The sequence below is a fragment of the Lithobates pipiens genome, unplaced genomic scaffold (genome assembly GCF_037356315.1).
Source record: "Lithobates pipiens isolate NorthernLeopardFrog02 unplaced genomic scaffold, aLitPip1_a1.2 Scaffold_1, whole genome shotgun sequence".
NCBI classification, from domain to species: domain Eukaryota; kingdom Metazoa; phylum Chordata; class Amphibia; order Anura; family Ranidae; genus Lithobates; species Lithobates pipiens.
Window position 1 is genome coordinate 108,228,371 of NW_027507685.1, and position 27,282 is coordinate 108,255,652.

The 27,282-nt window shown below is 43.3% G+C and overlaps 1 protein-coding gene across 3 annotated transcripts in view; it reads left to right on the forward strand.

The window, feature by feature from the left end:
* Positions 1-11,561, forward strand: part of SYP (synaptophysin) — a 75,912-nt gene extending 64,351 nt beyond the window's left edge. For 2 of the 3 annotated variants that reach the window (XM_077472615.1, XM_077472478.1), the window contains exons 6-7: positions 4,789-5,110; positions 10,492-11,561. In XM_077472615.1, the coding sequence (XP_077328741.1) occupies positions 4,789-5,106 (318 nt within the window). In that variant the 3' untranslated portion in view covers positions 5,107-5,110; positions 10,492-11,561. Of the gene's footprint in view, positions 1-4,788; positions 5,126-10,491 lie in introns of all 3 variants that reach the window. The other variant, XM_077472549.1, reaches the window with a different exon arrangement.
* Positions 11,562-27,282: the final 15,721 nt, after the last annotated feature.

Consider the following 27,282-nt stretch of genomic DNA (forward strand, 5'->3'; position numbering starts at 1 on the left):
TAGGTTACATCTGACATGTTTGACGTCCATTTACTCCTCTTTTTTTTATCACTAGCGTCGAGTAAATGGATAGCAAACATGTCAAGCCTTAAATGTAAAATATATAAGTATAAAACATATAAATATTGTTCTAAAAATTGGGAATTGTATCATGTTTGTGCGCACTAAAATTAATTTAAGTGTATTTTTTACTGGAAAAAAAAAAGATTTGATATAATATTATGAAATATAAAAATTTCACCTACCGTCATTTTATTCTATAGGCCGTGTGCATTCAGAATATTTTTTGTAGGGGGGGATTTCAAGTTCATTTTATTTTAAGTTCTCCTTTTTTTTAAATGTTTGAAAATTACAACTATGTGATAGTGAGATATTCCGTTTTTGCTTGGTGCCGAAAAACATAAAAAAAAAAAATAATAATAAATGTCCGGTGATGTTTTTCAATGTCTGATAATGACAGCACCCTCTCTGCTTTTTTTTTTACATTTTTTTTTTATTTATTGGTTTGCTGTATGAGGTTGTACCGCCATCTTGTGGCCATTGTATGTATTGCCAAATTTGTACAATGCCAGGTGACAATGACCACCGACACTTGGTTTGGCAGATTTACACGCATTCTTGGAAGTTGTAGCAGCCAGGAATGCATGTAAAAAAAAACAAAAAACACTGCTCTCAATGTAAGCCTTTTGTTGGTGGAAAATAAAGGGTTAAAGCCAAACACAGGGGCATTTTTTTTTTTTTTAATGCAAATGCCCAATGCAGGGTAAAAAGTATATAAAAAGGGGGAACGCTGTGGACTCTGGTGTAAAGAAGAACTCTGATGTAAGGGGGAACGCTGTGGACTCTGGTGTAAAGAAGAACTCTGATGTAAGGGGGAACGCTGTGGACTCTGGTGTAAAGAAGAACTCAGACGTAAGGGGGAACACTGTGGACTCTGATGTAAACCTATCATTTAATAGTTAGTCATTATTAATTAGTTAGTTATTCTTTAGATTTTTCAGATTTTTTTTCTTTCAAATTTTTTATTTTCTTTCTTCTTTTTGCATTTTCGAATTTACGAATTTAGGGTTGTCTGATTCCTCTTGTATTGAATTGTATTGTGAATTGTATTGTAACTGTACCGTCTGTCCTCATGTTGTAAAATGCAAACTGTTGGTGCTATATAAATCCTGTATAATAATAATAATAATAATAATATTAATAGTTACAAGGGATGTTTACATTTTTTCTAATAGGAAAAAAGTGATAAAAAAAAAACAATAATAATAACAAAAAAATTATTTAAATAGTCCCCATCCCCTTGTGCTCGCACACATACGTAAACGAAGTTCGCAGCACACGTGAATTATCGCCACAAACATTATCACTAGAGCAAGAGCACATAACTCTAAACCCCCTCTGTAACTCTAAACTGGTAACCTGTAATGAATTTATGGAGATTTTAAAGTACCGTAATTTTGCGCCATTCCTAAAGCGCGGCATGTTAGGTATCTATTTACCCGGCGTAACATCGTCTTTTATATTTTACAAACAAAATAAAATTTTTGCATTAAAATTCATTGAAGTGTATTTTTTTTTTCCAAAAACAATTCCGTTTGGAAATCTGCTGCGCCGATACCGCGTGACATTGTAGCGCGTGAAATGTCAACGACCGCCACTTGATTCTCTAGGGCAAAAGGGGTAGGTAACCTCGGCATCTCCAGCTGTTTTGAAACTACAAGTCCCATGAGACATTGCAAGACCCTGACAATCACAAGCATGACTCCTAGAGGCAGATGCATGATGGGACTTGTAGTTGCACCATGGCTGGAGGGCCGAGGTGGCCTACCCCCCTCTCTAGGGTCTCGGCTAAAATATATGTAAATCATAATTTTTTTGCCTATATAAAATATATATAAATCATCATTTTTTTTTCATATATAAAAAATATATATATATATATATATATATATATATATATATATATATATATATAAATCATCATTTTTTTTTTGCAAAATAAAAATAATAATTACTCGGAACCCCCAAACATTATATATATAAATCATCATTTTTTTGCATATATAAAATATTTATAAATCAGTATTTTTTTGCAAAAAAAAATGACTCTGAACCCCCAAACATATTATATATATATATATATATATATATATATATATATATATATATATAGTTTGGGGGTTCAGAGTAAATTTTTTATTTTTTTTGCAAAAATATTATGATTTTTTTTACATGTAGGAGAGGGATGTCAGAATCGGCCTGGATGGGACGTGGTTAATCTGAAGTTGTCCCGTGCAGTACTTCTTTTCTGCCACAAGGGGCACTTAGTCATTTCCGGGTTGAATGGCTTCCAATATACCATTTGGCACTGGTTGGAATGGACAGCCATTGCCTTCAGTTCTCATTGAATGAATGAATGATTTGTATAGCGCTGCAAATGCGAACTGAATCGCCTCAAGGTTGCTCGATCTGTCCTGTGTTGTCTAGCTTCTTAGAAGAGGTGGGTTTTGAGTTTTTTCCTGAAGGCCCGATGGTTTTCTTCCATCCGAATGTAAGTCATTCTCCCTTTTGACTCGTAGCGGGATTTGGGAATGAGGAGGATGCTTTGGTTAGACTTCTCGCGTAGGTATTGAGGAGCGTTTCCTTGTATGCATTTGTGGGTGAGGCAGAGGGTCTTGAATGTAATCCGATTCTTTACGGTTAGCCAATGTAGGCTCCTCAGGGCGAGGAGATGGATTCCCAGGTTTTTTTTTTCCTGTTATCAGTCTTGACGCCATGTTTTGGATGAGTTATAAGCGCGCAAGTTAATATTAGGGTAGTCCTATGTAAAGGGAGTTTGCGTAGTCGAGTCGGCAATTAATGATTGTTCCAACTACTGCTGCTTTGTCCTCAGTGGGAATGAAGGAGATGAGTCTACATAGCAGGCAGGCATTTACTGGCCATCGGGACTACCGGGAGTTTCCCGGTGGGCTGATGGCTCAGTGAGTCGGTTTCAGTGACAGCCAGTGGCATCGCTGGGGGGGACTTTTGGGGCTATGTCCCCGAATCTGGGGCCCATAGCCCAGAGTCAGACCAGGACTCCCCAACCACAGGGTCCCGACCTACTACCGGGCCATGGGCTCTCTGCAGCCGTGTGGCTGGCAGCACCTGAGAGCTGGAGAGCGGGCAGGCAGCTCTCACTGCCTGTCCTCTCTCTGGTCACCCTGATGTAAGGAGGGGCTCTCTGGGGACCCTGATGTAAGGGGGAGGATCTCTGGGGAACCTGATGTAAGGTAGATGCTCTCTGGGGACCCTGATGTAAGGGAGAGGTTCTCTGGGGACTCTGATGTAAGAGGGGCTCTCTGGGGACCCTGATGTAAGGGGAAGGCTATATGGGGACCCTGATGTAAGTGAGGGGCTGTCTGGGGAGACTGAAGTAAAGGGGACTCTCTGGGGACCCTGATGTAAGAGGGTCTCTCTGGAGACCCTGATGTAAGGGGAAGGCTGTAAGGGGGGCTCTTTGGGGACATCAATGTAAATGGAGGACTGTCTGGCGACACTGATGTAAGGAGGGGCTCTCTGGGGACCCTAATGTAAGGAGGGGCTCTCTAGGGACTCTGATGTAAGGGGGAGGCTTTTTTTGTGCAATTGTGTACAGTTTATATATTGTTTTTGTGCGTGTTTGCAAAATTAAAGTGCGCCGGTCTGGATGAAGTCCAGGGCCAAATTTTTGTCCCAGTCCAGCCCCGGTAGCAGGCGGAGGAGATGGTGAAATCCGCTGACTACTGATGCAATTTGTGCATCCATTGACATTTCTGAGTCAAAGATGACTCAGAGACTCTTGGCTTTGGTGCTTGGAGAGATGGTCTGTCCAAAGATGGTGGGAGGTGTCCATTCATTGAGGGGAAATAGGCATTCAGGGACTGTTGGGTTATACAGGAGGTTTGGACACTGCCAGACAAGAAAAAACAGTGACCAGCCAGGTATAACCTTTATTACTCCCATCCCATTATCAGCATGCCTCAGTTTTCTGCTAGTGGCCTAGGAGGATGGACGCCAATTGAGGGACACGGGTCCTACCGCTATGTGTTGATGAACATTCTCTTGGTACTGCATTTCCACCACATTGAGGCATGCTGGGTAGTATCGGGATAAGGTCATCCAGTGCCCAGGGTGAAGGAGCCAAACTTTGCGCCTTGATGTGATAGTCTTCTACATCCATGATACTAGCACTACAGCGCCCTGTCTGATGAGTGCAAGACGCAACTAATAATAAAAAAATGTTGGGGCGGCTGGCCGGCACCCCCAATGTGCTGGTACCTTGTGCGGCCCACATCCCCCTGCTGCAGACAATGGACCTCACCACTGGAGACATCGTTGTTCCTCAGTTCAGGCTCTTCCTGGTCAGGTGGGCAGCAGCTCAGGTCATTAAAGAATGAAATTGGTTAAAGTGAGGTCGCAGCTTTGTTAAATGGACTTTACAGGTGTTGCCCCCCCCCCCCCCCCCCCAACACATAATGAAATGCTGAAGAAGCCCTGATCCTCCTGTAGGTGTCAATATAACCCAACAGTCTCTGAATTCCTCCCTCTATGAACTCCATGAAATGGATTGTTTGCTAAGTACAAAGGTCCAATATTGAGATAGGTCCCATATTTCTAGATATGTTTGGGAAGTAGCTATAGATTGTTAGTGCTGGTTGGTCAAATTATTTGTTACCAGATTTTTCATATAGATTTTGAAAGTTGAGTCCAAGTTAGCTCAGCCATACGATTACGTGATAACACAAATTTTAAAATCCCTCCCTACAGGCCTTCGGCTTCCTGAACTGCATAATCTGGCTGGGAAACATCTGGTTTGTATTCAAAGAGACGGGATGGACAGCTCCATTCATGAAGTACCCACCACCAGCCCAGGAGAAGCATCCAGCTCCCGATTCCTATGGGCAGGGCCAGGTCCAGGGCCAGGGCCAGGTCCAGGGTTATGGTCAGCAGGACTCATACGCACAACAACCAGGAGGTTATCAGCCTGACTACTATGGCCAGCAGCCTGAATACAACCAACAGGGGTACAGCCAAGGCGGGTATACCCAGCAAGGTGTCCCAACCTCGTTCTCCAACCAGATGTGAGCTGGTGAGTGCTTGCAGGGTAAGCTACGTAGACATACACCGGCCTACACTGTGCCTTGAAAGATAACATTGTCATACATGGTCCATGGGGAAGGGACGTGTCCTGGGCACACACAAAACTAAAGCCAGTTAGAAATTGTTGTTACAAGACAAGGATTGATGTTGGCCTAGGTCAGTGGTCTCCAGACTGCGGCCCTTTGCTTGCCTTTATCCGGCCCATGGGGCATTATTCCACCACTGACACCAACAATGGGGCACAATTCCTGTCGCTGACACCAATGATGGGGCACTATTCCTCCCACTGACACCAACGATAGGGCACTATTCCTTCCATTGACACTGATGGTGGGGTATAATTTCTCCCATTGACACCAACGATGGGGCACAAATACTTTCACTGAAACCAACAATTTGGCACTTTTCCTCCAACTGACACTAACAATGGGACACTGTTCCTCCTATTGACACCAATGGTGGGGAATCATTCCTTCCATTGATACCAATGATGGGCCACTATTCCTCCCACTGACACCAATAATGGGGCATAATTCCTTCCATTGACACCAACGATAGGGGACAATTCCTTCCATTGAAATCATCAATAGGGCATAATTCCTGTCGCTGACACCAACAATGGGGCATAATTCCTGTTGCTGGCACCAACAATGGGTCACTATTCCACCCACTGACACTATCAAAAGGGCACAATTCCTTCCAATGACACCAACAATGGGGCACTATTCTTCCCATTGACACCAATGGTGGGGAATAATTCCTTCCATCGTTACCAACGATGGGCTACTATTCCTCCCACTGACAAAAAACAATGGGGCACTATTTCTCCCACTGACACCAACAATGGGGCACTATTCCTCCCACTAACACCAACAATGGGGCACTATTCCCCCCACTGACATCAACAATGGGGCACTATTCCTACCACTAACACCACCAATGGGGCATTATTCCTCCCACTGACACCAACAATGGGGCATTACTCCTACCACTGACACCACCAATGAGGCATTATTCCTCCCACTGACACCAACAATGGGGCACTATTCCTCCCACTGCCACTGATATCTTTAAAAGGGCACAATTCCTCCCACTGACACCAATGATGGGGCACAATTCCTTCTATTTACACCAACAGTGGGACACTATTCCACCCATTGACACCAATGGTGGGCAATAATTCCTTCCAACGTTACCAACCATGGGCCACTATTCCTCCCACTGGCACCAACAATGGGGCAATATTCCTCCCACTGACACCAACAATGGTACACTATTCCTCCAATTGACACCAACAATGGGCCACTATTCCACCTACTGACACCAATGATGGGGCACAATTCCTTCCATTGACACCAATGGGGCACTATTTCTCCCACTGGCACCAACGAAAAGGGCACAATTCCACCTACTGACACCAATGATGGGGCAGAATTCTTTCCAATTATACCAACAATGGGGCACTATTCCTTCCATTGGCACAAAAGATAGGGCATTATTTTACTCCCATTGAACAACAGGACAATTTCTACTCCCACCGGCCACAGTTTGGCCCCCCTAAAGTCCGCAGGACAGTAAACTTTTCCTTTGGTTAGAAAGTTTGGAGACCCCTGACTTAGATCTCTGGTGTTCAACCTGCAGCCCAAAAGCCACATGTGCTCTGGCGTGATCTGTCACCCGCTGTGTCCACCTGATGACAGATCACTGTACCGACCCGCTGCCGATAACATGTGATCGCTGTTGCCAATCACTGCAGATCTCATGACAATTGTACGTAATGAAAGGCTTTGGTTCATCCATTGGTTAGTATTGTGATGAGCTCTGTGATGGGCCACAGTGATCACATGGTACAGTGATCACATGGTACAGACAGGGACAATCACAGCTAATCACAATAGTAAACTCTGAATGAGTAAAAATGGTTGCTTAGAACTGTAAAATTCACAGTTATAAGCAATCATAGTGTACAAAAAAAAAAAAACTGATCACCTCCCCAGAGTAGTACAGTGTTACTATGGTTACAATGTATTGCTATGAAAAAAAAATTGTAATTTTTTTTTTAAAAAATTAGAAAAAAATGTAAAAAAAAAAGGAATTTTTTTTTTATTTTTTTTTTACATTCTTTAACCAGTCAGTGCCCCTGATCAACGCCACACCAGTTATATGAAAACGCTGTGCTGCGTTATAATTATTATTATATAAAAAATATAAATCAGGTTTTATAGGACAATATTGATTTCCAAAAAATTATTTTATTGTCTATACATTCTAAAGGCTATGGTAGTACAGTTTTACCGCTGACTTCAGGCTCTGTTTATAAGACAATTCTCGGTGCAAAAGTCTTCCCATTCACACAGCTGCCATGACTAATATGTGTAATTTCTGTGATCCTCAGTGCCATCTAGTGCCCACAATGCGGTATTTCTCTGAAATACCTCAATCAGGGAAAATACCACATTATGGCCACTAGAGGGAGCAGATGCCCTAGCATTCACACAGTTGTCATGAATAACCTCTGCAACGTGACTAATATTTGCATTTCCTGTGATCGTCGGCTCCATCTAGGGGCCATAAAGTGGTTGTTTTCAGCAATACCTCAATCAGGGAAAATACCGCATTATGGCCACTAAATGGAGCAGATGCTTTCACAAAGCTGCCATAAATAATTTCCATAATGTTTACAATATGTGCATTTCCTGCGATCATCAGCTCCATCTAGTGGCCATAATGCGGTAATTATCTGAAATATCACCATCAGGGGAAATACTGCATTATGGCCACTAGATGGAGCTGATAGAAAATACACATATTGTGGGTATTATTTGCAGCGAATGTGTGATGTTGGGGCATGCTATACATTTTCTACAAATATTCAGAAATTTTCTATAAATTTTTCCACAAGATTTCTATAAGGCAGTGCTAAAAAAATAAAATAAAAAAATGAAATGAACAAAACCTAAAAAAAACAAGTTTGTAGACAAAAGATTTTAAAAAAGGCCCAAAAGTACAAGCTAAGGGGAGGAGTTAATTAGGGGCGAATCAGGGTTAGCTAAGGGGTTAAATGGTAACTGATAACCAAATACAATGTAACAATATGGGTAAAATGTATTTATTAATTGAAAAGTGTTACACTCTGTATTAACATAGAAACAAATACCGCGATCTTGGTTGTCAGACTGACAGCTGGCACTCCTGCTGGAGCGGGCACGTTGGGTTGGGGGGCCAATGGGTACACCTCATCTTTGGGCGCACTGATGGTAATATTAGCTCAAGTTAAAAAAAAAAATTACTTCTTTTGTAATTCTTTTGCAGACTGTGTACCTTACTTTTTTCTCTTTCTCTCCCACTTCCCTTCCCTACCACATCTCTCTCTTTCCATTATCTTTCCATTATATCCATCACTACCTGATACCCTTTTAATTTGTTCCATCTGCCTTTTCTACTCATTTGCCCTCCTTCTCTACATATCCTTCTTAAATCTTCTGTGTCCATATTGCCTCATCTGCTTTCCAACCTCCCCTTTGTCCGTCCACCCTAATTTCTTTATACATGATGTTCACCATCTTCACCCAAACCGTCCACTGATATGCTCTCCTGCACCTGTATACTCTTCTCCCTTCAAACTTCTTGCCTTCCTTTCTGCCTTCTCCCCACCCAACTACTTATGACCTCACCTTCATCAACTTTCCACCCTTCTCTGCCTTTCTTCACCCAACATGTCCACCCTTCTCTTCCACTCTTTACCCAACATGTCCACTCTTCTCTTCCACACTCCACCAAACATGCCCATCCTTCTCTGCCACTCTTCACCCAACATATCAACCCTTCTCTGTCCCTCGTCACCCAACATGTTTATACTATTCAAAATACCTTTCTTCCTACCTGCTTTCTCCCCACCCAACTACATATGATCTCACCTTCACCCCCTCCAACATGTCCACCCTTCTCCTCCACTCTTCACCCAACATGTTTACTCTTCTCTTCCACTCTTCACCCAACATGTCCACCCTTCTCTTCATCTCTTTACCCAACATGTCCACCCTTCTCTTCCACTCTTCACCCTACATGTCCACCCTTCTCTTCCACTCTTCACCCAACATGTCCACCCTTCTCTTCCACTCTTTACCCAACATTTCCACCCTTCTCTTCCACTCTTCATCCAACATATTTACTCCTCTCTTCACCCAACATGTCCACCCTTCTCTTCCACTCTTAACCCAACATGTCCATCCTTCTCTTCCACTCTTTACCCAACATGTCCACCCTTCTCTTCCACTCTTCATCCAACATATTTACTCTTCTCTTCCATTCTTCACCCAACATGTCCACCCCTTTTCTTCCACTTCATCACCTAAAATGTCCACCCTTCCCTTCCATTCTTCACCCAACATATCCACCCTCCTCTTTCACTCTTTACCCAACATGTCCACCCTTCTCTTCCACTCTTTACCCAACATATTTACTCTTCTCTTCCACTCTTCACCCAACATGTCCACCCTTTTCTTCCACTCTTCACCCAAAATGTCCACCCTTCTCTTCCACGCTTCTGTCCCTCATCACTCAACATATCTATTCCATTCAAACTCCTTTTCTTCAAACCTGCCTCCTCCCCACCCAACTACATTTGATCTCACCTTCACCCCCCTCCCCTCCACCCTTCTCTTCCACTCTTAACCCAACACGTCCACACTTCTCTTCTACTCTTCACCCAACATGACCACCCTTCTCTTCCACTCTTCACCCAACATATATACTCTTCTGCACTTTTTCTTTTTCTATCCTCTGTTTCTCTTCACCTTGACTTTCCATTTATCCGTCCACCTGCCATCCTTCTACCATCTTCTGTTGCTCTTCAAACCACCCACTTTTCTAAAATGTCTACTTTCTGTGTCCATCATCATGTGCCCACCTCCCTCCCTCTTGGCTTCCCATCTTTACTCCTCTACCCCTTTCTGTTTCCTGCCAAAAATTCCATTCCTGACTCTTTGAATCCTTATCACCAAACCTTCTCCTTCCTGATCCCATTTCAACACTCTTACGCCTTTATGCTCAATATATAAACTCGGTGGTCTAACCCCCCCCCCCTTGCAAAACTCCTCCATCCCTGCATACTGTGCTCCACCAAAACCTCGCCATGGAAACCCCCTTTCTGATGTTCTCTACAAATCTTCTCTTTGTTGGTCCTTCTGAACTTTCCTCATTCCTCTGCCATGGCGCCACTATCCTTCATATCCATCACTAAACACTTCCATGCTGTGGCTTCTTCCCTGTACCTCATGCCCTGGTCATCTGCCCACCTTGGCTCCATCATTGCCTTTTATTTCACTTTTTTTTTTGCCTCCTTCCTGGGCCCCCTTCTCTTGCTTGCAGGCTTCTCCACGACTGATCATTGAGGTCAAGCTTCAGGTTGTGATGTTCTGATGTGCAGTGCTGCAGCCCGGCTGCCAGAGTGAATATAAATGGGAGAATGTTGTGTCTGTGATGTTTATATAATATATAATATAATATATATATAAATATATTTAATGATATCTATCTGTACCAAAACACAGGAAAATTTCCATCTCATTCTACCAGAGACTGTCTTCCTGCAGAGCATCGCTGTGTACCCCTTTTCCTTCTCTTTTCCGGAGCCCTGCAGAGCATTGCTGTGTACCCCCCTCTCTTCTTCCCCGTCCAGAGCTCACAGAGCATTGCCATGCACCTCCACCTTTCCCCCCACCGTCCAGAGCCCCCTGCAGAGCATTGCCGTGTGAGCCGTTTCCCTGCTGGTTCTGTAGATCGCCGCCATCAATCTCTTTCCCTGACAGATGCGTTAGGGCTGCAGTGCTTCACAATGCCACCCCCTCGCCCCCTCTGCCAGCACAACTCAGTATTGGGCTATTAGCAAACGTAACGTCGAATCCTCTGACTCTTCTGGCAGGGAAATTGATTCTGGCAGAGCATTTATTTCAAGGCACAGTTTTTAAGCTTCTGGTTAGTTTTAGATTTCCTTTAGCAATCTGTGACGTTTTGCACATTGCAATGCATTTGTAACCCCCCCCCCCCCCCCCCCAATCCTCTGCACAATAAAAGGGATTGATGATGCTGAATGTAATTATTATAGAAGGATGCCGGACTGCCCTGTGCATTATGGGTAAGATGGGACGGGACGGTAACGCAGCCGACGTTAAAGAGTTAGGCCATCTCTGGTGACAATTGGACGAGGGACCAGATTTTACAATAAAATATCGAGGGTAATCCCATCCCTGTGCACTTTGGGTACTAAAGACCCCCCCACCTCTATGCCCACAGCCGACGTCATTACTGCCCGCTTCTGATGTACATCCCCTCCAAGTTACCCATGCCTGGTTACCCTCCCTTTGTGCTGTATATTGTATTTGTGACACTGAAGTTGCGTGTTGTAATCCTGAATGGAAATAAAGACAGACTGGAACAAACCGTGTCTCTCGTTTCTTCATAAATCTGGGGCTTTCCGGGGCTTTGTGTAAAGCCCGATTGACCTTCAGTTTAAGTCGGCTAAACACAGGTGGATCTCAAAAAAGCTGAATATCATCCAAAAGTTAATTCATTTCAGTAATTCAATTCAAAAAGTGAGATTCATATATTTTATATAGATGCGTTACACACAGAGTGATAGATTTCAAGCATTTCTTTCTTTTAATTTTGAGGATTATGGCTTACATCGAGTGACAACCCAAAGATCAGTATCTCAGAAAATTAAAACTAAGCCAACAGAAATGTTGGCTTAGTGAAAAGTATGTCCATGTACAGTATAGTATGCACTGAATACTTGGTCGGGGCTCCTTTTGCATGAATTACTGCATCAGTGCTGCGTGGCATGGAGGTGATCAGCCTGTGGCACTGCTGAGGTGTTATGGAAGCCCAGATTGCTTTCATAGTGGCCTTCAGCTCATCTGCATTATTGGGTCTGGTGTCTCTCATCTTCTTCTTGACAATACCCCACAGATTCTTTATGGGGTTTAGGTCAGCCGAGTTTGCTGGGCAATCAAGCACAGTGATACCATTATCTTTAAACCGGGTATTGGAAGTTTTGACAGTGTGGGCAGGTGCCAAGTCCTGCTGGAAAATTAAATCAGCATCTCCATAAAGCTGGTCAGCAGAGGGAAGCATGAAGTGCTGTAGAATTTCCTGCTAGAGGGCGGCTGTCATGAGGGCCACGTACCTGATGTGAGACCGAAGTAGTGGGGAGGCCTCCCTTGCACCTTGGGTCCTTTAAAGTCTCTGGAGATGGAGACCGAGACTTGGTGGACACCAAGTGGTAAGGGTGCCAGGGGTGCAGAGCACCGTGCAAGCCTTAGTCCAAGATCCAAGCCAAGTTCAAGTCCAGTTGGGCAACGAAGCATAAAAGGGTTAATCCACAGAAGTTTGGTCAAGATACAAGCCGGGGTCGGTTCCAATCTGGCAGCTGAGTACAAAAGGGGCAAAGAAGTAGAATGGTAAAGGTACATATCCGAGGTCAACGGCAAGCAGCAATCAAGAGTAGTCAAATAGGTTTCCAGGTCACAACAGGTTTAGAGAGATCACACACTAGCACAGGAACAAGAGGGACTGAAGATAATCCAGCAATTTGGCAATTTTGGCTGTGTCTGGGCTGGGCTTATATAGGGACGTTTGAGGTCACTTCCTGTGCGCCTCCTGGAGATTTCCCCGCCTTTTTCCATCAGGTTGATGTAATTTCCTGTGCGCCTCCTTGGTATTTTCTTGCCTTTTTCCAGCAGGTTGAGGTCACTTCCTGTGCACGTCCTGGGCATTTTCCTGCTCTTTTCCATCAAGTCTGCGCAAGTGAGGGTTGGTGCCCTGAGGGGTCTTTGGCGCATGCTCAATTGGCACGGATTTCCTCTTGCGGCAACGCTCCATTGGTGCATGCATAGTAAGCCCTGGACTCTTGCAGCGGCTCTGACTTCGGACTTGATGGACCAACACCAGCAGATGACATGGCTCCCCAAATCACCACTGATTGTGGAAACGTCAGACTGGACCTCGTGAAACTTGGATTCTGGGCCTCCCTAGTCTTCCTCCAGACTCTGGGACCTTGATTTCCAAATTAAATGCAAAATTTACTTTCATCCAAAAAGAGGACTTTGGACCACTGAGCAACAGTCCAGTCCTTTTTCTCCTTAGTGCAGGTAAGACGCTTCTGATGTTTTCTCTGGTTCAGGAGTGGCTTGGCACAAGGAATGTGACAGTTGTAGCCCATGTTCTGGATACGTCTGTGTGTGGTGGCTCTTGAAGCACTGACACCAGCCGTAGTCCACTCCTTGTGAATCCTCCCCAAATTCTTGAATGGCCTTTGCTTCATAGTCCTATGAATCCGCTCCCTGTTGCTTGTGCTCCTTTTACTACCACAGTTTTTTCTTCCACTCAACTTTCCATTAATATGCTTGGATACAGCACTCTGTGAACAGCCAGCTTCTTTAGCAATGACCTTTTGTGACTTACCCTCCTTGTGGAGCATGTCAGTGACTATCTTCTGAACAACTGTCAAGTCAACAGTCTTCTCCATGATTGGGTAACCTACTGAACCAGACTGAGAGACCATTTAAAGACTCAAGAAACCTTTACAGGTGTTTTGAGTCACAATATACAAATTTTCAGTGCTTTGCGGGTGTTTTTAACCCTTTTTCGGCCACTACCGCCAACGCCACTCCCGCCCCAGTATGAAAGGGGCCTTAGTGTTTGATTTGCTTTTTTTTTTTTTTTTTTTTTTTTTACTTGTTTAATTTTCTTCTTTTATTTAGTTATTTGTTTGATTTTCTTCTTTTATTTAGTTGTTTGTTTGATTTTTTTCTTTCTTTAGTTTTTGATTTTTTTCTCTCTATTGTTTGATTTCCTTTTTTTATTTATTTATTTTTTACTTGTTTAATTTTCTTCATTTATTTAGTTGTTTGTCTGATTTTTTTCTCTCTTTAGTGTTTGATTTTCTTTTATTTATTCTTTTTTTTTTTTTACTTGTTTGATTTTCTTCTTTTATTTAGTAGTTTGTTTGATTTTTTTCTTTCTTTAGTGTTTGATTTTTTTCTCTTTTTAGTGTTTGATTTTCTTCTCTCTTTAGTGTTCGATTCTCTTCTTTTATTTAGTGTTTGATTTTTTTCTCTCTTTAGTATTTGATTTTCTTTTATTTATTTATTATATTACTTGTTTAATTTTCTTTTATTTAGTTGTTTTGATATATTTTATTTATTTAGTGTTTGATTTTCTTCTCTCTTTAGTGTTCAATTTTCTTCTTTTATTTAGTTTTTTGTTTGATTTTTTTTCTCTATTTAGTGTTTGATTTCCTTATTTTATTTATTTATTTTTTACTTGTTTAATTTTCTTAATTTATTTAGTTTGTCTGATTTTTTTTCTTTCTTTAGTGTTTGATTTTTTTCTGTCTTTAGTGTTTGATTTTCTTTTATTTATTATTTTTTTCTACTTGTTGATTTTCTTATTTTATTATGTGTTTGATTTTCTTCTTTTATTTAGTGTTTGATTTTCTTCTTTTAATTAGATGTGTTTTTTATTTTATTTATGTGGGCATTTTGTCAACTCCTGAAATAAAAGTAAGTATAAATGTGTGTGTGTCCAAAAAACCCAGTAAGACCGCCCATTCTATAGATGTCACAGACTGTGAACCAAAGAGGCAGGGTGTCCACAACCTAATGTGATACCCACACATGTTGCAGGCCTGTGACTGAAGCAGACTGGTGGGTTGTCCACGGCCTCCAAGCTTTCACTCAGTGATTTGAGTTCTACTGCCCTTGGAGGTCTCCAGTGCTCTCATTGATGCATCCTCTGGGGTCTTCATCACTCTCATGGAATTACCCTTGGTGATCTGCAGTGCTTGTAAGGATTTGAACTTGGGTCTATGGCACCCATGGTCAACACTCTCATCCTCTGAGCTACTCACCTCCACTCAGGAACTCATGGGTTCGTTCTCCTATTTCAAGCGTGAAAGTCATCGCAAATGCAAAAAGCTGAACCTAGGTTTGAACCGGCAACTCAAACATCTCTGCTGACTTGGAGGAAGGCTGGTTCTTTAACCTCCAAGCCAACCAACCCTGAGGACAGAAATTTAAAAAAATCAAGGGCTGGTGGCTGGTGGCTGGTGGCTGGTGGCTGGTGGCTGGTGGCTGGTGGCTGGTGGCTGGTGGCTGAGGGCTGGTGGCTGAGGGCTGGTGGCTGAGGGCTGGTGGCTGGTGGCTGGTGGCTGGTGGCTGGAATGTGATCACAAACTTCAGTAAACACGTTCAGGTTTGAACCTACAACCTCAAAAGACTCTTCAGCACCGATCCTGCCTTTGTCTAGCTGTCCAGCCAGCTGGCTGGTTGCTCGGGTCTCCTGGTGGGATGGGGGAGCCCTAGCAGGCTTCGGAAGGCAACAGGATTTTTGCAGGTGCAGTACCTGGGAGCAAGGCCAAGAAAAAACCTAGAGCCCAGCTTTTTGAATGGGCCCATTCTATTTATAGCTGTTGCAGTGACGTCACAGAACATGGGTCCCCCCAAGGAGGCAGTGTGTCCACGGCCTAATGTGAAGCCTACACATGTTACAGGCTTGGGACTGGAGCGGACTGGTGGGCTGTCCATGGCCTCTAAGCTTTCACTGGTGAATTTGAGCTCAAGGGTCTACTGCACTTCCAGGAATTTGCCCTCTACAGCGCTTTCATTGATCCATCCTTGGAGGTCTACAGTGCTTTCATTGATCCATTCTTGGGGGTCTACAGCACTTTCATTGCTCCATCCTTGGAGAACTATACCGCTTTCATTGATCCATCCTTGGAGGTCTACAGTGCTTTCATTGATCCATTCTTGGGGGTCTACAGCACTTTCATTGCTCCATCCTTGGAGAACTATACCGCTTTCATTGATCCATCCTTGGAGGTCTACAGCGCTTTCATTGATCCATCCTTGGGGGTCTACAGCACTTTCATTGATCCTTCCTTGGAGGTCTACAGTGATTTCATTTATCCTTCCTTGGATGTCTACAGTGATTTTATTGATCCATCCCTGGAGGTCTAGAGTGTTTTCATTGATCCATTCTTGGGGGTCAACAGCGCTTTCATTGATCCATCCTTGGGGGTCTCCAGTGCTTTCATTGATCCATCCTTGGAGGTCTACAACACTTTTATTGATCCATCCTTGGAGCTTTACAGTGCTTTCATTGATCCACCCTTGGAGTTCTCCAGCACTTTCATTGATACATCCTCGGGGGTCTACAGCACTTTGGTGGATTTGGCACACACGGTCACGGGTGCTCTCACGGAATTGCTCTTGGGGGGTCTACAGCCATTCCAAGGATTCAAACTCGAGTCTACGGTGCCAAGGATCAACACTCTCATCCACTGAGCTACTTACCTCTGCTCAGGAACTCGAGGGGTTCCTTCTCCTATTTTGGGAGTTAAAGTCATCACAAATTCAAGATGACTCTAGATTTGAACCGGCCACGCTAACTTTTACACTGGCTCGGGGGGCGGGTGGTGCTTCTTAAGACCCTCAGGCAACCAGCTCTGAGGACAGTAGCATACAAAATCAAGACCTAGTACCTGGAATATGACCACAAACTTCACTAGATTCCCTCAGCTTTGAACCCGTAACCCCCAAAACCTCATCAGCACTGGTGCCTGGCTGCTAAACCCCGCCGAGCCACAGCAAAGCACAACCAGCCCCCTCAACATCCAGAGTTACTAACCCAAGACTCCCTCCCACCTCGACCTACCGTGAAAAACCTATAGAAACGAAAAAAAAAAAATCTGTGTACCTACCACTTCAATACTGGGCACATTTACCCCCTTCTTGCCCAGGCCAATTTTCAGCTTTCAGTGCTGTCACACTTTAAATGACAATTACGTGGTCATGCTACACTGTACCCAAATGATTTTTTTATCATTTATTTCACAAAAATAGAGATTTCTTTTGGTGGCATTTAATCACCACTGTTTTTTTTTTTTTTTGCTAAATAAAAAAATACTGAAAATTGTGGTGTTTTTCTTCATTTCTGTGATAACATTTTAAAATAAATAAATAATCTTTCTTCATAAATTTAGATCAAAAATGTATCCTGCTCCATTTTTTTTGGTGAAAATAACCCAAATCAGTGTCTATTGTTTAGTCTGTAGGAAAGTTAGAGAGTCCACACACTATAGGATATATGTCTGAAAATCGATCGATCCTGAATATACTGATGGCCAATCTTATTTCTTGAGGCCCGAAAATGCCAGGACAGTACAAATATCCCTTTTTTTGGAAAGTAGAAAATCCAAGGTATTTAGTAAGAGGTGTGGCGAGTTTTTTGAAGTTGTAATTTTTTTGTCAGTTTTTTTTGGGGGGAAAAAAAAGAAATAATAATAATAAAAAATCTACATTGTATGTAAAACAAAACAGAAAATCTACATTGCATGTGTAAAAAATAAAATGTAGATTTTTTTTTAACACATGCAGTCAACAGTGTACAGACATTGACTGGTGACAGTACAAAAAAAATATATATATTTTTTCTTTTTATATTTTTTAACACACTGTGACCAGAGCAGAATAATGTTACCATAGTAACACTGTACTAATCTGGGGAAGTGATCGGTATTATTATTATTTTATTTTTTTACACATTGAGATTTCCTATAGTAGTGGATTTCATTGATACAAACAAGCATTTTACTGAAATGAAATCGATTCAGTTTATTTTGTTGTGATTGGCAAAGCGAACCACATGGTATAGACAGGCAGCGGTTGGCCCTCTCTGTACCATGTGATCACTGCGACCAATCACATAATTTGCTGTGGTTGTCCTCGACAATCTTTCTATTTTCAATGGAGTCTATAGGGGTCACCTCTACTTAGAAATCCCAAAACAGGAGCTGATTGTGCTTGCTGCGTTTATACAAGGAACGGCTCCAATCATTTTACAGACTTGACTTGATCAGTACTCATAGTAGTCGCTAAACCCACATCATAAAAAAACTATTAATAAAATGATATATTCCATGCTGTTCATACTCTCTCAGTCACTATGAGATTCGTTATCTGTATCATGCAAAAAAAAAAAAAAAACACACAACAAAAAACCTGGTTGATCCTGCTGCTCTCTATCTCCCCCTTCTGTCCCTGTCCCCACTGCAGTTGTGGGATTTTGCAGAGCGTAGTTGGCAGCTCTGCACATGCTCAGTATTCAGTGAGTTTCTATGCTGAGCGTTTCCTCCCTATATTTCCTCCCTATCACAATTGAGCAGCCCATGCAATTATAGAGCAGACATGTGCCGTTCGCTTAGTCCTGGATTGGAATTCGGACACATTTTTGGTTATTCGGAAACTCCGAATTACAATAGTAACAAATTAAAAATGAATCTGAAAAAAGGAAACTAAAATCTGAATTGAATTTGAAAGCAAGAATAGAATAGAAAATAAGGGAATAGAATAAAATAGAATAGCGTAAAACCGAACAGAAAATGGAAGAATAGAGTAAAACCGAACAAGATACAATAGAAAATAAAATAGAATAGGGAATAGAATAGAAAATAAAAAAATGATTATAGAATAAAAGAATAGACTAGAGTAAAACAGAACTAAATAGAATAGAAAATAGAATAGAAAATAAAAAATAGAGTATAAAAGAATAGACTATCGTAAAACAGAACAGAATAGAAAATTAAAAAAATATATAGTTGTATCTCCCATGATGCTATTTTTTTTTTGTCCAATTGATGTTCATAGGCTCAACTTTCTGTTATGTTCTAGTTTAACAAATGTCCCCGATGAAGGGATTAACATTGAAATCCTGAAATGCGTTGGACAAGATTACAGGAGATCAACATCTCTAATTGTATCAACTGTTCTTAGGTTTTTACCTATGCCTTTATATGGTGATGTATGCACCTATATTTTTAAGATTTCTTTAATCACTTAACAACCGGCTCAATTCCGCCCTGGGGCGCACACTTGAGAGCATCCATGACCGCCGGGTCCTGCATCACGGATCACAGTAATGACGAAGCGATCACTTGTAAACAAACCAGCGTTTGTGAGAGGGGTGAGATCGGTGTCAGCAGCGCTGTGGGCTGCATCTGCAGTGCCCACATCGCTGCTCACCAAAATTTAACCCCTCAATTCCCTGCCAATACTCTGCAATACCCTGCCAATACTCTGCTATATCCTGCCAAACCCTGCCAATACTCTGCAATACCCAATACCCTGCCAATACTCTGCAATACACACCAATACCCTGCCATTACTCTGCAATACCCGCCAATACTCTGCAATACCCTGCCAATACTCTGCAATACCCGACAATACTCTGCAAAAAACCCAATACCCTGCCAATACTCTGCAATACCCGCCAATATTCTGCAATACCCAATACTCTGTCAATACTCTGCAATACCCTGCCAATACTCTGCAATACCCAATACTCTGCCATACCCTGCCAACACCCTGCAATACTCTGCAATACCCTGTCAATACCCTGCCAATACTTTGCCATACCCTGCCAATACTCTGCCATACCCTGCCAATACCCTGCCAATACTCTGAAATACCCTGCCATTTTATTTTATTTTATTTTTTTATTTATTTCAGGCTTCCCAGCCTAGAGGTGAGATGTGGGGTCTTATTGACCCTATAGCTCACTGTAAAGAGGACCTGTCATGCCTATTCCTATTACAAGGGATGTTTACATTCCTTGTAATAGGAATAAAAGTGATCCAAAAAATTTTAAAATGTCAAACTAAAATAAATAAAGTAAAATGAACAATAAAAAAGAAAAAACAATTGAATACGTAAGTCCCGCCCACATATGAAAATGGTGTTCAAACCACACATGTGAGGTATCACTGCGAACGTTAGAGCGAGTGCAATAATTTTGGCCCTAGACCTCCTCTGTAACTCAAAACATGTAACCAGTAAAAAAATTTAAAGCGTCGCCTATGGGGATTTTTAATTAGTGACGTTTGGCACCATTCCATGAGCGTGTGTAATTTTGAAGGGTGACATGTTAGGTATCTATTTACTCAGCATAACTCCATCTTTCACATTATGCAAAAATATTGGGCTAACTTTACTGTTTTTTTTTTTTTTTAAGCACAAAACAGTTTTTTTTTTTTTTTAAACGCGTTCGAAAAATTGCTGCGCAAATACCGTGCGTGATAAAAAGTTTCAACTACCACCATTGTATTCTCTAGGGTCTTTGCTAAAAAAAAACATATATAATGTTTTGGGATGCTATGTAATTTTCTAGCAAATAAATGATGATTTTTACATGTAGGAGAGAAATGTCCGAATTGGCCTGGGTGCTCCAGAACGCCTGATGGCGCTCCCTGCATGTTGAGCCTCTGTATGTGGCCACGCTGTGTAAAAGTTTCACACATGTGGTATTGCCATACTCAGGAGTAATAGCAGAATGTGTTTTGGGGTGTAATTTGTGGTATGCATATGCTGTGTGTGAGAAATAACCTGATAATATGACAATTTTGTGAAAAAAAAAGAAAAGAAAATCTTGATTTTGCAAAGAATTGTAGGAAAAAATGACAACTTCAAAAAACTCACCATGCCTCTTACTAAATACCTTGGAATGTCTTCTTTCCAAAAAAGGGGTAATTTGGGGGGTATTTGTACTTTTCTGCCATGTTAGGGTCTCAAGAAATGAGATAGGCTGTCAGTCCTTCGGGTGTGATCAATTTTCAGATATTGGCACCATAGCTTGTGGACTCTATAACTTTCACAAAGACCAAATAATATCCACCAATTTGTGCTTATTTTTACCAAAGATATGTAGTAGTATAAATTTTGGCCAAAATGTATGAAGAAAAATTACTAATCTGCTAAATTTTATAACAGAAACAAAGAAAAATTAATTTTCTGTCTTTTTTCTTTTATAGCACAAAAAATAAAAAAAACCCAGCGGTGATTAAATACCACCAAAAGAAAGCTCTATTTGTGTGAAAAAAAGGACAAAAATTCCATATGGGTACAGTGTTGCATGATTGTCATTCAAAATGTGAGAGCACCGAAAGCTGAAAATTGGTCTGGTTATTAAGGGTGTTTAAGTGCCCAGTGGTCAAGTGGTTAATAAATACATTTTGTATTTTTTTAATAATATATATATATATATATATATATATATATATATATATATATATATATAAAAATTTATTTGTTAGACTTTTCAATAGTTATAGTTGCCCTTAAAGTCCCTTGTGTCTTCTCTTTTGGGGGGCACTCCAATTTTCTTTAATATAGAAAATAAGAGAATAGTATGAAATAGAATAGAGTAAACAGAATATAATTTTATTTTATATTCTGTTTACTCATTGTTTTTTATTCTATTCCCTTATTTTCTACTCTATTCTATTTTGTTCTGTTTTACTCTATTCTTTTATTTTATAGTGTAAAACAGAACAAAATAGAATAGAAAAAAATAGAATAGGGAATAAAATAGAAAAGAATAGAGTGGAATAGAAAATAAGGGGAAAAAATTAGTAAACAGAATACAGAATAAAAAAATATTCTGTTTACTCTAACAGAATATCCTTTTGTTTTATATTTTGTTTACTTCATTCCCCCCCCCCCCCCCCTTATTTTCTACTCAATTTTTTTCTATTTTATTTCCTATTCTATTTTATTTTCTCTTCTGTTCTGTTTTACTCCATTCTTTTTTTTTTCAATTAACGTTTTTTTATTAGATTATACAAAAACAAAAGAAAAAAAACATCGACAGTACACAGTCAATCAGAAACAGTACATGCCGCGGGCACAGCGACAGGGTGGATATACAAAATGGAACTGTCAAATGCGGAATCCACTGTGCCCAGTTTAAGAGAAAGATATCAACAATCACTGGCACACTTGGCTCTACCGAAGCAATCGGCAGGAAATACAGAGTACTAAATCGTAGCTCATGGAGTTAGTAATAAAAAGGAGTAACAGGAGAAGAAGAAGAGAGGAGTGGGGAAGTAGAAGAGAGAGAAGAAAAAGAGAGGGGGAGGGGGTAAAAGATTGGAAGGGTGGGTAGATTAGCGTCTCGGCCCATGGCCAGCTTACCTTGTGTCCTCCCGAAGATTCCAGCGCTCCCAGATCACACCGTGCTCGTCCAGCTTGTCCCTCATCCTAGCCGTCAACTTTTCCATCAGTTTAGCATCCTTAATTCTGGCGTACAGGTCCTCTTCGGATGGGGGTGTATTTTTTTTCCAATTTAGAGCTATCAGACAGTGGGCGGCTGTGAGTATGTGCCGGAGTAATTTCCTGCACGGCTTGGTCACCTTCGGGTGAGATAAGCCAAGCAGGAAAAATTGTGCCGTGAAGGGTATAGGTATGTCAAAGAGGTGAATCAGTAATTGCTGGATGGAAGTCCAGTAGGAAATTATTAGGGAGCACGTCCAGTAGATGTGGAAGAGAGAGCCTCTTTCGCGCTGGCATCGCCAACACCGGTCGGAGGTGGAGGGGTATATTTTATGGAGAAGGTCTGGGGTCTGATACCAAAAATAGAGGATCTTATAAGAATTTTCTTTATAGAGAGTGCATATAGAGCTTTTGGCTGCCTGCCTCCAGACTGTCTGCCACACCTCCATCGGGAGTACCTCCCCCAGCTCCCTCTCCCATCTCAACATGTAGGCGTGTTTGCCCTTCGTGTCCATTGGGATTGCATTAAGAAGCTGGTATATGTCAGATATGAGACCCTTACCATTACGTCCTTCAAGTATTATCCGTTCAAACGGAGTCGGAGGAGAGAATTGCAGGGTAGGGGCTATAGTCTGGGCAAAGTGTCTAATCTGGAGGTAGCTAAAGAGGGTCCAGCTTGGTAGGTCAAATTTGGTCTGGAGCTCCGGGAACGGCAGCAGCCTACCGGTTACAGGATGTACCAAGTGGCCAAAGTGGAACAGATTTCTAGAGGCCCAAGGCCAAGACATCTGGTGAGTGAGGCTAGCTGGGATCTTGGGGTTGTAAAGAAACAAATTCATGACCAAACTTTTTGATTGCAGTAGCCCAGGGCTAGATAACTTGCGCCAGAGCTGCCGAAGGTGGGACATCGGTCCCAACAATCGGTTGGGAGGCACCGTCACGTGCATGTTCCATAGGAGGCTGTTGGGGTGAATTGGGGCCAACCATATTTTCTCAATTTGCGACCATTTATTGTAGGACCGCTGGGGAAACCAGGAGAGCAGCCCCCGTAATTGGGATGCCTGATAATATTTCACTAGATTCGGGAATGCCAAGCCCCCATTGGCCCGGGACGCGGTCATAACGGAGCTTGGTATTCTATGTTTCCGATCGTTCCAGACATACCTCAACGCGTCCCCTTGGAGTTTCCGTAAGTGGGCATAAGGAACGGGAATGGGTAGAGTTTGAAAGAGATAGAGGAGCATCGGCAGGATAACCATCTTAATAGATGCGATCCAGCCCAGGAGAGAGATCTGGTGGGGCTTCCATTTTTGGAGAAGGGCTCTTATCGAGCTGTACAAGGGTGGGAAGTTGGTGTGGTATAAAGTGCTATAGGAGGGAGTAATATAAACACCCAAGTATTTAATAGAGGCGGATTCCCATCTGTAAGGGAAGGCGGACTGCAGGTGTCCAGCCTCCGCTGCCGGAAAATTCAGGGGGAGGGCTGCGGATTTTGTTGCATTTATCTTGTACCCTGATAGTGCTCCATAGGCATCCAACTCTGCATGAAGGTTGGGCAGGGAGATCCTGGGGTGGGTCAGTGTCAGGATGATATCGTCCGCAAACAGGGACACCTTAAATTCCTCGCCTCTCACCAACACCCCCCTAATATCCGGGTTGCCCCTAATGGACAGCGGCTCTACGCACAGTGCAAAAAGCAAAGGGGAGAGGGGGCAGCCCTGGCGGGTGCCATTAGTCACCCGGAATACAGGTGAAGTAGCAAACAGGGTTTTAACTTGAGACGTAGGATCAGTATAGAGTTTTATTACCGCCTGCAGGAAGGGTCCCCTAAATCCCAAATGCTGCATTGTGACTATCATAAAGGGCCAGCTCAGGCGATCGAAACGCCTTCTCGGCGTCGAGACTTAAGAGTACCGATTCCATGCCTTCCCTATTGGCCATGTCAATTAAATCAATGACTTTCCGAGTATTGTCCCCCGCCTGACGCAAAGGGACAAAACCCACCTGGTCCTTATGAATTAAAGTGGGGAGGAGTGCATTCAATCTATTTGAGAGGATTTTAGTGAATATTTTCAAGTCAGAGTCAAGCAGAGCTATGGGTCTGTAGCTGGCGCATAGTGCCGGGTCTTTGTCTGGCTTCAGGATCAGGGATATAAAGGATCTTTGCATGTCACTAGGGTCCGGAGTTTGATGGAGAAAGGCGTTGTATAGTTTAGTCATGTGAGGGCTAAGTAGGGGAAGGAAGGTCTTGTAATATTCATACGGTAGTCCATCCGGTCCAGGGGACTTATGGGCGGGCAGGCCTTTCACCGTCTCCTCCAATTCCTCTGCCGTAATGGAGGCTTAAAGACCTAATAAGTCTTCCGTCCGCAGTCGGGGCAGTTTCACGCACTCTAAGTAGTGAGTAATATGGTCCGTCAGGTCGGGCGACGGAGGATTATGCGGTATCTCGGCTTTATTATGGGGATCCCGTGTAATAGTCAGAAAAGGCGTTTACAATTTCCTGTGGATGGGTCAAAAGAACACCTCGCCTGTCCTTAATCTGGTGGGGCGCAGACATATGCGCTCGTTCTGCCAGTTTACGGGCCAGGAGTGACTGTGCTTCGTTGCCCTTATCGTAATGCACCTGTTTTAAGCGAACCAGGGCTTTTTCTACCTGGCCCATGGCCAGGTCCTGCAGTGTTGCCCGTATAGGAACGATCTGTCGTAGCAGTTGAACCGAAGGGGAGTCTTGGAGTCTTGCCTCCAGGGACTTCAGTTTTTTGGAAGCTATTTGTTCGGCTGCCCCGGCATCTTTCTTCATAGACGAAGAAAGGGCAATACACCGGCCCCGGAGGACAGCCTTATGGGCCGACCATAAGGTCTGGAGTGAGACGTCAGGGGTGTCATTTTCCCTAAAGTAGTGTTCCAGTGTAGATTCTAGTTAGATTTTGGATGGGGGGTGCTGTAGAAGGAAGTTGTTAAGCCGCCAGTTACATGGCCATTGTATAGGAGTACCTAGGTTCAGCGACATTGCGACGGGGGCATGATCCGACCATGAGATGGGGAGAATCTGCGCCGAGTCGACGATACGTAGTGCGTTGTTGTTTACAAAAAAGTAATCGATGCGGGAGTGGGTTTGGTGGGGGGGCAGAGTAGAAAGTATATTGGCGGTCAGTCGGATGAAGGGCCCTCCAAGCGTCAAAAAGACAGTGTCTCCTAGTAAGCTGGCGGAAGAGTTTGGAGTCCCTGAGGGCCCGTGTCTGTGGGGCTTGAGGGATCGCTGCCAGGCGATCATAGACGGCTGAGTGGGATGGATTAAAGTCTCCTCCTAGCACAAGAAGGTCTAAGGGCGTGTGCGGGATAGCCGGGTAAGAACCTTAGCCAGAAAACTACGTTGGCGTGTGTTTGGAGTGTACAGGGCACACAGGGTAATGGCCTGCGCTTGCCAGGTGCCTCAAAGAATAACGAAGTGGGCAAGTGGGTCGAGATATACGCTAGAGCACGTAAAAGGGGCCCCTTTTTTAAAAAGGATAGCGACCCCCGCTCTCTTACATGGGTTAAAAGCCTGGTAGGCCTGTGGGTAGTGACTGGATGCGAATCCAAAGGAGTCCCCCTTGTTAAAATGTGTTTCCTGAATCATAATGATATCGGCCCGTGACCGCCGAAACTCCCGGAACGCCAGATGTCTTTTTTTGTTAAAATTAAGCCCGTGGACGTTTAGTGACAGTACCTTAGCCATTGTCATATGGGGAGTAGGTAGGAAGCATACTTAACTGAGTCCAGTAGTAGCAGTGTGTGACCAGGAAGCGCGGCATCCATGATAGGAAGTCAGGCGGCGTGCCAGATAAGGAGGGCCGTAGAGCAGAAGGAGGGAGAAGCCTAGAGTAAAGAAAAAGAGTTAGAATACATGCACAATTAAATAATAACATAGTCATTTACAGTCTGGCCTACAGGGACCGCGAGGTCCCGGGGCCAAGTTCCAATTGGGCTCCCTGGTTGGGCTCCCCTGATCTCCCCCCAAAAAAAGGGGGTAAAAAATCTGGGGAGGGAGGTCCCAGGCAGGGAGACCTGGAGAAACAAGAGTCCAAATAAAAATGCAAAAACGACTGACAAAAACACCAAAGGGGAAAAAAGGAGGGGGAGAAAGGGAACTATCAAGTGGCTAACCACGGGGGGGGGGGGGGGGGGGTGGTGGTGGTGGTTAACTCAGAAACCGGTCTGTCCGAAGAGAGTCCAGGGCCAGCCCAGTTCGTGTAGCAGGGGTGGTTAGGCTGTAGGCCAACGGGGGGGCACAATAGAAAAAGGGGGGGGAAAAAACAAGACAAAAAGGGAAAAAGAACGTAGTGGTGCTCGTGGGAGCTCAGGGGAGCAGATTCGTTGCCATCGTTGTCGGGTTGGGAGGGTAGAAAAAGCAGTGTTCTGCATGGCTCCTCAAGAGAGGTCATCCCATGTGTTTGGGGGGTCTGCGCGGGTGCTCAGGACCCCTGGATCATTTAGTGGGGGGGGCCTTCTGCCAGATCACCGGCGGTGGAGGTGGCGTGGCCAGCAGGTCCCAGACAGGCAAGTTGGGGGCGGGGATCTCCAAGGCGTCACAGAAAGAGTCCAGATCTTCCGGATAGCGTAGAATGGCCGTCTTCCCCTGGTGTTTAGCGGTTAAGCTGAAGGGGTATCCCCATCTGTAGGCAATACTCTTGTCCTGGAGTGTGCGCAAAATGGGCTGCAGTAGTCTGCGCTTTTGGAGTGTGATCCAGGAAAGATCCAGGTATATCTGCAGTGGGGAGTTATCAAAGGTAAGGTTGCGGATGGAACGTGCTTTCCGCATGATATCTTCTTTCAGGGGGAAAGAGTGGACCCGACAGATAATGTCCCGAGGTTGTGTTGAGGAGCCTTTAGGGCGGAGGGCTCGTGGGCTCTATCCATTTCAATAGGTTTGTCTGTGGGCTCTCCTAGCATTTCATTGAACAATTCTTGTAGCGTAGAGTGAAGGTCTTCAGTACCTTCCGATTCTGGGAGGCCACAGACGCAGATATTGTTCCGGTGCCCCTTATTGTCCAGATCCTCCACTTGGCGCTGC